Below are 10,271 nucleotides of genomic sequence, written 5' to 3' on the forward strand. Positions count from 1 at the left end.
TTTTTTATGAGAAAATAGTCAGGATTGGGACCTCCGATTCCCCGCCTTCGGCGCCGAGATGGCGTTATAACAGGCACACACGCTCGCTCTACACCCTTTGACCACTATGTTTTAGCATGGCGCTCACTCATCTAAAAAGCAGTTGTTGGTGGCTCAGTAAAAAATTGTGTATAGGTTTTTGATAGATTTCAAAAAAAAATCCATTTAGAAAAATACAACCCAATAATGGGATGTTGACCACTGCTCCAGCATATGGGCCGGGCAAAATACAACCCAATAATCTATAGTTTATTTTTAATCATTCCAAAACTTTTAAAAATATATACTTCAGAATTATGTTGAGAAAATATTTTGTAACAACTTATAAAATAGAAATAAAAGACTAAAAGTGCATTTCAAGAATGTTTGTCATGTATCTAAAAAATGTTTATCATGTGTTAAAAAAGTACAATGTATACTAAAAATCGTCGTTTTTTCTTCAAGAAGTGTCGTGTACATGGTAGAAAACTCAATGAAGATTTTAAAATAATGGCTAATTATAAGATGTTATAACCTTTTTACGAATCAGATGTTTATAGAAGCGTTTCACTGTGTTTGTTCACTCATTTTAGTCTGTATGTAGTCCATATTGAAATATCCAAACATCTTATAATTCGTACGGAAGGAATAATAATGACCTGGAAAAATAAAAGGGAAAAGAAGACAGAAAAAAAAACGAAAACCGGCTGACAAAACCGGCAAATGGGGCTGGCCCAGAGTATTTACCCGAAAAAAAAATAACATTTTGCGTATCGGAGCAACTAGTCCAATTTGTTAAAAAGTTGGGCTTTTCGCAGTCGGCCGTGTGCCATCGAGCCCAGTTCGAGAAGAAGAACACGCGGCTGGACATCATCGTCTCCACACACCTCCACCTCACCTTTCTCCGGCTCAACCGCGCTACCATGACTTTCCCCATGGCCACCTCCACCGCCTCCACGGCCGCCGCCGCTTCCCTCCGCCTTCTCCCGGTGCCAGCCACCCCATCCTCCCGCACTCTCCGCTTCTCGCCCATCCTCCGCCGCGCGCCCCGCGCCCTCTTATCCGTCTCCGCCCTCAGCAAGCTCTCCGAGGCGCCCCCCGTCCCCATCCCGCAGGAGGCCACCCAGACTTTGCCCGGCGAGGACGCGCTTCCCCCTAGGCCCGGGGTCTACGGCGTCTTCGACCCCGCCGGGGACCTGCAGTTTCTCGGGATCTCGCGCAACGTCAGGGCCAGCGTCGAGGGGCACCGCAGAAAGGTGCCCGCTGACCTCTGCGCCTCCGTCAAGGTATACACAATTACGCATCTCCCATTCTGTAGGATTTCATTTACATCATGGAACTGGATTGCGCAAAGGGTGTCCTGTAGTGTTTGATGATGAAGGCTACTGAAGTGATCATGGTTTCTTCTCAACAAGTTTACCTTAAGGGTTGGTTGCTATACACAAATATGTTGGCTGTCCCACGGTCTTGCTATACACTTCTGCAAATGATTGCCCTGTCCCACGGTCTTGCTATACACACTTAATCACTAATGACTACGTATCAACTCCCAGTTATCTCTCTACCAGTCGACTGAGATTTAAGCAAGTCTCAGTCAAGTGACATAACATGCAAAAGAGAAAAAGAAAAAACTGAAAAGAAAATTTTGCACGAATCTTAATGTAAGATCTCACAGATATAGCATCGACTGAGACTTTGTTAAGTTTCAGTCGACTGAGACTTAGCAAGACTGTTTGACATACTACTTGAGGATTTGATCACACCTATTTCTACAGGTTGCAATACCAGACGAGGAAACACCAGATAAAAGTGTCCTGACTAATGCCTGGAAATCATGGATGGAAGAATACATAGCAGCCACTGGCAAGGCACCACCAGGGAACGTTGCCGGGAACCACACCTGGATCGGTCCTCCACAGAGACCTGCAGATTTGCGTTTGACTCCTGGTCGCCATGTTCAGCTAACTGTGCCACTTGAACAGTTGATTGATCGGTTAGTGAAGGAAAATAAAGTGGTTGCCTTCATCAAAGGATCAAGAAGTGCTCCCCAGTGTGGGTTCTCGCAAAGAGTGGTGGGGATCCTGGAGGCACATGGAGTGGATTTTGCATCCGTAGATATTCTTGATGAGGAGCACAACCATGGGTTGAGAGAGACCCTCAAGACCTACAGCAACTGGCCAACCTTCCCACAGGTTTTTGTTGGAGGAGAACTTGTGGGCGGATGTGATATTATTTCATCCATGGCTGAAAAGGGGGAGCTTGCTGCCCTATTTCAGAAATAGCACTCTCACCTTGGAGTTTAAGTAATGTCTTGTTTTATCAGGTGCAAAATGTGACCTTATCTCTTGTACTGTTGCAATAATGCTTAGCTTATTGTAAGGCACAAAGTTCTTGGCTCAGAAACACGTTGATTCAATTTAGATGAGGCAGCGTTGTACTGTGAAACTTGCTGGTTGTTTTTGAGAGAGGGCTTAGCAAAGGTGGCTGTGTGTATTTTTGTGGTCGTTTCACATCTTGCACATGAATACATTGTAGCTACATGAGAAAGTATGTGATGCATGAAGTGAGAAAATCGTTGGATTGAGTTCTAAGGTTCAACTCAGAAAAGTAAAATTGTGAATGAAACTTGGAATATTTTTCTAGGTTCACTTTACAACTAGCTGATAACTGAGATGTTTCCTGTTGCCTCAGTACTTCCTTTATTTTTCTTCTTTCAAATTAGAAGAAAACAAAGCTATTTGCACTTCAAGTGTCAGTTGATTTATTGTCACTGTGCTCAAGAGTGTTCACCATGTTACCGAAGTGTTTGGATCTGTACAATGAGGAGTCAAGAGAGTAGCCTTGTAGATTTCTGGAACAGATTTATTTTCTGTTAATGAACTTTACTATTGGAATAAGTAACAGAAGAGAAGCAGCAAGCTTTCCTGTACCATATGTTGGCTGGTTATCTGTATAACTCTACCAGAAGCAAATATAGCAGGTAAGCTCAACACTTGATGCAGATTATCTGAATATTAAAGAGAAGATATGGCAATCAATCTTTACTAGTTTAGGGAAGTTTCTACTGGAGGCAAGATATCTTCCAAGCATGATTTATTCAATTAATTCCAGAATCAGGGTAAGCAATGACTCAACCTGTATCTTTTTGATTCAGTTCTGAGCACTCCTGTTTTAACTTAAATCAGAATGGGTTCTCTACTGTTGCATTTTTGCCTTACTTTCTGCCATTACTAAAGAGTGTTTTTTCCTCCAGCAGAAGCCATCATAAATTTGCTGGGCCTTATGGTTAGGAGTTGGACGGATCGATGTCATCCACAATCACCAGGAAACTTCTGATGTCATGTTGCAGCAGACTGGCCAGTCATGCTGTGAGGACGAGCACTCTGTGCTGAATGCCCTCTTTGCAAGCCTTTTCCACTTCAAGGAAATTGATGGGATTTTGGGCCTTTAGGCTAATCCTCGTAAGTCTTCTCTTCTTAAACATTTTACATTGATTTGTTACTTCTGATTTTTTATGCTTCTGCTGGGGGTGATGGTCGAGTCCAGGCGGTGGCGGCGGCGGTCTCTGTTGATGCTTAAATTTTTGATATATTGTATCTCCATGATTATTACCTTTTAGCTTGCCTGAATCTTAAGGAACATTTACATCACGTGTTGATATGTCCAAGATACCGCCAATGATTTCGGAACCTAGGAAACGAGCCTAGCTCATTTGGTTGGGGGAGTGGATGTACAACAACCCCTCCGCCTGGCTTCAAGCTCGCATATATGCAGATTTAGGTTCCTATTTATACTGTAGGCTGTAGGGGCCTGGTCTACCTTACAGTTTTCTTTCAGAAAGATGATTTGGAACCTGTGCAAATATGATGTATAGATCATATGGGTAGTTCAATCTCATCTGAGAATTGCTTGGCTAAGGATATGTGGAACCAAAAAGGTTTGAGTGTTTGACTACACATTACTCAAAGCTGAATTAACACACTGTTCCTTCAATAATTTCACGGAGAAAAAACAACCAGGTTGGGCGAGGTATTCGAGAAGGACGAAGGATGCATGTTTCTGTAGATGCCTGGCGGGAGTGGCCTCATCTCAAATCGAAGCACCATTGTGTAGATTAGAAGGGACGAAGGACGAAGGATGCAGGTTTGTGCCGGGAGTGGCCTCATCTTGTTCCCCACCTGTCCCTTCTCTTGCTTGCATGCGTGCCTTCTTCTTCTTCTCTACCTTTTTGTTGTGTCTGTTAGGAGATAGATGTGCAGAGGGGCACGTGCTGATTATGAAAACATCTTGTTTCTTCCACAAACAGTAAATGGTGTGGCTATCCTGAATTAATGATCCGCGTTGCTTCCTTGCTGCTGCCATCTTTGGTCGAGCTGGACATATCGACGATCATATGTTAACTGCCAACATATATAATTATTATCACGAAATAATCTGTGTAGATAGTTTCGTGTGGTTAACAAATTTGAACTCCTTAAGTTAGTACCTACGGATGTGTACAAAGTTACAGCTGATTGAGGAGGGGCCTGTTAAGTGTATCCATCTAACCATTTGTTCATTAGGTACCGACTTCTTTACACTCCCTAACCCCAATGTAAACACAGTAATACTGTTTTGCTGTTAGATGCATATAGGTGTTTCATTGGGAGTTACCTTTCTTCTTTTGAAACAGCGAGTGCACCTTTTTGGAGTGAGATGTGATACTGATAGTGAAGGACTGCCAGCTAAACCTTAAAACTGCAACACGCACATGCACATGGATTTGTGCCTGCTTAATTATCTGGTGATACTTAGGTTGATTGCATCTTAATGTAATTTTACAGACTCATCTACCTTTTCTGAATCTTAGGTAATGTTTACATCATGTGATGATATGTCAAGGACATAACTATAAATTTTATGATATATAGAAGCATCATACTTACTATACATGTAGTTTATCTTTCCTCTGAGAGTTGCTATGTTAAGAATATGTGGGGACAATAAGCTTGACTACGAATCCCTCAAAACAGACAGGGTTGCACACCGTTTTTTCTTCGCGATTTTGTACATGAGCAAATTTAGGTTAGATCCATTCCCCACAGGGAGATGTATTATGTACTCTTCAAAGAGAGAAACTACAAGCAGATAAAAGCCTTGTGCTAGGAGTAGGAGGTATTCGTAAAGGTAGAGGGATCCATTGCCAAAGTATTTTGTTTCCAGAGATGGATTAGTCGTTCTGGAGTAGTTGATAGCATCCATAAGGCATCAAGAATATGGTGTTTGTTCTACCCTACGAGATGGATCCTTCCTGATGCATACACACACGCCTTGTTCTTATCCACCTTTTTGTTTGACCACTAGGGGTGTACTAGGAGCACGAGTTGATCAATGAATCATCTTGTTCCTTACACAAGCGGTCCAGAAAGCAGCCAATGCCGTGCCTATCTCAAGTCCATGGTTTTGTTTGCTTTCCTGCTACTGCAATCTTTATTCAACGTGGACATAAGAATGATCACATGATAAAATGTGAATAGTTATTATCGCTGTACTACTTGTAAACAGTTCTGTGTGGTGAACAGATTCTTAGGATTAACAAATCCAACATGTTAGTCCTTGCGTACGTGCACAATTTTTTAGCCGATTGGGAGGGTCTATAGAAAATTTGTTGGTTGTATCCATCTAGATCATTATTAGTTGCTGACTTAATATTTCCCATCCCATCCATGAATAGAGCTATGGTGCTGTAGTACTATTAGATGCATGCATTCCACTTTCATTGGTAATCAGCTTCTTTAAAATTCTACATGTATCTTTTTGGAGTGAGACATGATACTGGTAGTGACGGTTATCAGACTAAGAGAAAGCTTCACGCTTAGAAAGCGACTAACTTGGGATTTGCTTGGCTTCCTTCCTAAAGCGACTAGGATTTCCCTGGCTTCCTTCCTAGCCTGGCAATATTTTCTTGTGCACACACACCAGACATGTTACATGGATTTGTGACTTTTTGGCTGCATTTTTACAGGGTTGCGTATGGGGGTTTCTCTTGTGTTTCTCAATTTAAGATTGGATCCCTGGAGGAGATATACGCACCGACAGAAAGGAGCAACTGGAACTACAAGTACAGAAAACCTCTCACACACCAAGAGAAGATAGATATATTCGACAAAGGAAGAAGTTGGATTGCCAATATAGTTTCTTTCCATTCCAGAGATGGATTGGTCGGTCTGGAAGAGCCAATGGCGACCAACCATAGAGGCCCAAGAATATGCTCTTGTGCTTACAGGCACGTCTTCTTGTCCATCTTTTAGGGGAGGATGGCCCGGTTTGGCTAGTGAAGAAACCATCGTGTTCCATGCACAAACGGCAAATGCCGGCCGTGCCTATCCCGAATTCATGATCTTCTCTGTTGCTTCTCTGTCGGTGCAATCTTCGGCCGATCTGTGCGAAGATGGACGGAGTTTTTGTTAAATGTCAAGGTAAAATCGTTTTCAAATTGAATGAGCTGTTAATGTTCCTTGCAGAGGTGCGGAAAGGATCAGCCCGCCGGTGGAGGTGCTACGGAGCGAGGGAGGGAGACGTCGCTGTTGATTGTATCCATCTAGGGAAGCATTTATTATTTAGTAGTTGCCGACGGGCTTGCTTCAGATTTCCCGTCGAATCTGTAGGTGTAGAACTAGGGCTGTAGCCAGATATACTGTAGATAGATAGATGCATGTGTTGTTCATCGGAAAGGGACGCGGAGTTTCGGCTCCCGAGCTTATCTGCACCCATGCTTAGAAAAAAAAATCAAAATAAATACTACCTCCACCAAGCTTCCTCTCTAATCTACTTTCCTTCGTTCTTTCTAATCTACACAATGGTGCTTCGATTTGAGATAAGGTCTACACGATTTGAGATTTGTGTCACACTTTTTCTATTCCGATGATCGTAGACGACTAGATTTACATCTTCCTGGACTGTATATATGCATATGCGTGTGTGTTTTAATGACACTGCTTAAACTATTTCTGCTAGTCCCTTCTAATATTTCCTCTCGGCCTCCTCGCATGCGTCCTACTACACTATACGTCCTACTACATTGGTGTCGTTCTTTTCGTCTCCTCTCTCGTGTTCTCCTACACTGACGCCATGACGTGCACGCTGCATTTCTCCACCCCGTCATCTGCCTGGGCGCCCTCCTATTCGTCCCTCCCCACGGACTTTCTCTACAGTGTCGATGCTATCAACTGGTTCACCATGGCCACCGTCCACCACAGTCGCCGAGGCACTTAGTGTAACTATGTGTCATGTGTAGTTGTTAACTTTTAATCATGTCCGGTGTATGCAACCAAACACCGTGTACTTGCATCAGGCCAACCAACACAGACAACCAAACGGCAGGTAAAAATTGCTTTGCCAATGCAGTCAGCCTACATGCATGCAATCAAACGATGTGCACGACGCAGGTAACCAAACATGTCCATGGACATCTCCAACATCGACTGTCAAATTGGACAATGTATCCATCCACGCACAGTGATGCCGGAGCTAGCCATCCTTTCTAAACAAATTTGACTAAATTGGCCGAGTTACATGCAAACTGAATGATTTTCATCTAAACGGGAGCACATTCATTATATTTTTATTTCACTAGAAAAAGCAACCGGACCTAAACCTAGTCTAAATCTATGGCAGGGCCCATCCTCCAAGTCCTTGTTCCCCTCCAGCGTTGGTCGTGTCCATGTCCGGTGGAGATGAGACCTGTCAAGTGAAGGTAGGGTCGCCCGCGATGAGTAGAACATGGGACATGGACGGGCCCACTAGAGACTCGAGGCCGCCTCCCATACACTACTCCTTGTCGGGTCTGTGACCTGCCCATTTGCCGATGAATGTGAGGTCAACGATGGACGTGGACGGGGTTGCACGCTCGTCGTGCCGCCGACGCCAATGAAGTGTCGTTGGCGGCGCGAAGGATGCGGAGCTGCTAGCGTTCTCATCCGTGATCGGCGATGCCTCCACATCGGGTCGCACCACGCTCGTGTTGCAAGCGGAGTGAGCACGCGCAGCCTCGTAGAGCACCCGCTGATCGGCGACGAAGTTCGGGTTCTACCCCACCATGGCCGCCACAGCCTACTCGCCTGCGCGCTCGTCGTAGATTTGGCCCTACGCCAGACGGTGCTGCTCGAGGAGGGAGAGGTTGTACCGTTGCTTCTCCTGCATCTGCCAGAACACTGACAATGGTGGCCGCGCCGGCTGCTCCTCCGCCATGGTGTCGTTGGAGTGCATCTATGCCTGCTCCATGGTCAAGCCAGCATGGACCGGCGCGGGAAGAGGCGCCAAGTCGTCGTCAGAGCCCGTCTCCATCCGTCAGGTCGTCGTCAGAGACCTCCCGAGAGCTGGCTGACATGCCGACCTCAATCCGCCTCGCACGGCGGCCCTGCCAGTCGGCCGCAAGGGCGACCACCTCATGCTTCTGCTTCGTCAAGAGGCTCTCCCACAATGCGTTGCCGCTTGCGGTCATGTTGGATGGGGTGCACGAGAGGAGGGTGTGGAGCGGACAATTATGGTGCGGTTTATGCCGAGAGTGGCCTCATTTAAATAGCGGATGCCGGTCAAGCCGAGCGGCGGGGTGTGTCAATGCGGGCGCCGGACTTGGTTTCTCGGTCGGTGTCCCTGTCTAATGACTGCAGGCGGACAGACGGTCAGACCATTTGAATGCAATAGATATCCGTCATGTCTCGTCTATTAACGTCTCTCCGTCATTAAACAAGCACGGACACCAGAAACGCGGCGCGGCCGGCGCTCGCGGTTGATGACCCGCTTCAATGCTGGCACAAGTGAGAGGTCATGCAGTGGCGAAGCAGGGGGACGAGCACCCAAAAAAACCTTGGATTAGGCGCCGCCGCCGTCCGTCTGCCTCTACTTTCCCTGCTCTGCTGCTCATCATCTGATTCATGCGCACAGTCAGCGATGCAGCCTACTTCACTGCTCCAGCCTCGAATGAGGCAAGGTTAACACCTCACACTATATACTAATCTCTCTCAGTTCTCATCTAGATATTATATCAGATTTTAGTTGTTTTTTGGGTGTGATTTGAGATGCTATCAAGTATTCAGATCTTGTGCGTGTCTTAAAAATTATCGTGATGCAAATTATTTTGAACGAGTTTCTATTTGTGAGGTGAAAGAATTCCTATGTCGAACTTATACAATATACCTAAATTCTAAGATCAAAATTCAGCTACTATGATTAGAAAAAACGCTACCAAACAGTTTTAAAATTATGTTATTTCACTAAGCTGGTTGCTTCAAATGTTCAACGTATTGAAATTTTTATGAAGCCGATGTGGAAGTTCTCAACCTTGTTCTTGATGATTATTTTTTGCTCTAGATTTTTTTTATCTACTTGGCTTGGCCCCCCATACTCAAATCCTGGCTCCGTCCCTGGTCATGTCCGCTCTGGGCTGGAATCAATGCGGAACTGGCGCTCTAGAGCGGTATGAATGCGGGGCAACCACATCTAGCAGGCAAGTACGCGGGCTAGAGGGACGGTTTTGGGTGGGACCAGTTTGTCGGACACGTGCATGGCAACGGTCCGAATACCCACAAAGCCCCACAAGTTTTGCTTTTGGTTTGCGAAAAAACGGACGTCCGAACCGATCCGCGGACGGATGAGGCCTCGCGTTGAATGGCAGAACACATCCAAACCATGTGGTCTGAACGGATGTGGGCTATATGAGGGTGAGCGTTGAAGATGTCCTGAGAATTCACAAACTGAAGATGCCATGAGAAGATCCAGCGCGGCCGGACCTAATGACCTTTCCATGGGACGGGGACAAATACAGACAGACAGCATTGCCCTCCCTACATACCAAATTCCCAAGTATGCGGTCGGCCTCGACTTGTCTTGCACCGGAGACGTACTAGGCCCTAAGAAGAACCGGCTGTAGCAAGTGGACCTTAACAAGCCGTTGGGGGTGTGAGGAGAAATCCATTGTGATAACATTGGTAGGGACGCATGTGGAGTTCCATGACCCTCCTACCATTTACAAACCTATGTATGTGGTTGATATCAAACCGCTAGCTTTGCATGCTCCATGACTCCAGCTAGTTCCCGTTTGAGCGACGGCCGTAGATGGCGGGAAATTGCTGAAATCCATGGTGGCTGAAGAGGAAATTTTTTTTGTTTCTTTGTTCCTAGCGCAGCACGTCATACCATACATCGGTAGGTGTACAACCACATACACGTACCCAGGAGCTCCATCTTCCATGTCACTAAAAAAATATAGGACA

General features: G+C 45.5%; 2 protein-coding genes across 4 annotated transcripts; both read left to right on the forward strand.

Annotated features, from left to right (window-relative positions):
* The first annotated feature begins 867 nt into the window (after positions 1-867).
* Positions 868-2,522, forward strand: LOC123120529 (monothiol glutaredoxin-S12, chloroplastic). The gene is made up of 2 exons (XM_044540538.1): positions 868-1,304; positions 1,794-2,522. The coding sequence occupies exons 1-2, from the start codon at positions 942-944 to the stop codon at positions 2,298-2,300; spliced, it is 870 nt and encodes a 289-aa protein (XP_044396473.1). The 5' UTR covers positions 868-941; the 3' UTR covers positions 2,301-2,522.
* A 273-nt stretch (positions 2,523-2,795) lies between these two features.
* LOC123120530 (uncharacterized) lies at positions 2,796-6,873 on the forward strand. 3 transcript variants are annotated; one of them, XM_044540540.1, is made up of 5 exons: positions 2,796-3,136; positions 3,272-3,479; positions 4,025-4,161; positions 6,023-6,283; positions 6,522-6,873. In XM_044540540.1, the coding sequence occupies exons 2-5, from the start codon at positions 3,411-3,413 to the stop codon at positions 6,586-6,588; spliced, it is 534 nt and encodes a 177-aa protein (XP_044396475.1). In that variant the 5' UTR covers positions 2,796-3,136; positions 3,272-3,410; the 3' UTR covers positions 6,589-6,873. The 3 variants fall into 3 exon arrangements, with proteins under 3 accessions (XP_044396475.1, XP_044396474.1, XP_044396476.1); XM_044540539.1 differs by having other exon boundaries at positions 3,275-3,479; XM_044540541.1 differs by lacking the exons at positions 2,796-3,136; positions 3,272-3,479 and adding an exon at positions 3,490-3,955 and having other exon boundaries at positions 4,038-4,161.
* Positions 6,874-10,271: the final 3,398 nt, after the last annotated feature.

This window comes from Triticum aestivum, chromosome 5D (assembly GCF_018294505.1).
Source record: "Triticum aestivum cultivar Chinese Spring chromosome 5D, IWGSC CS RefSeq v2.1, whole genome shotgun sequence".
Lineage (NCBI taxonomy): Eukaryota > Viridiplantae > Streptophyta > Magnoliopsida > Poales > Poaceae > Triticum > Triticum aestivum.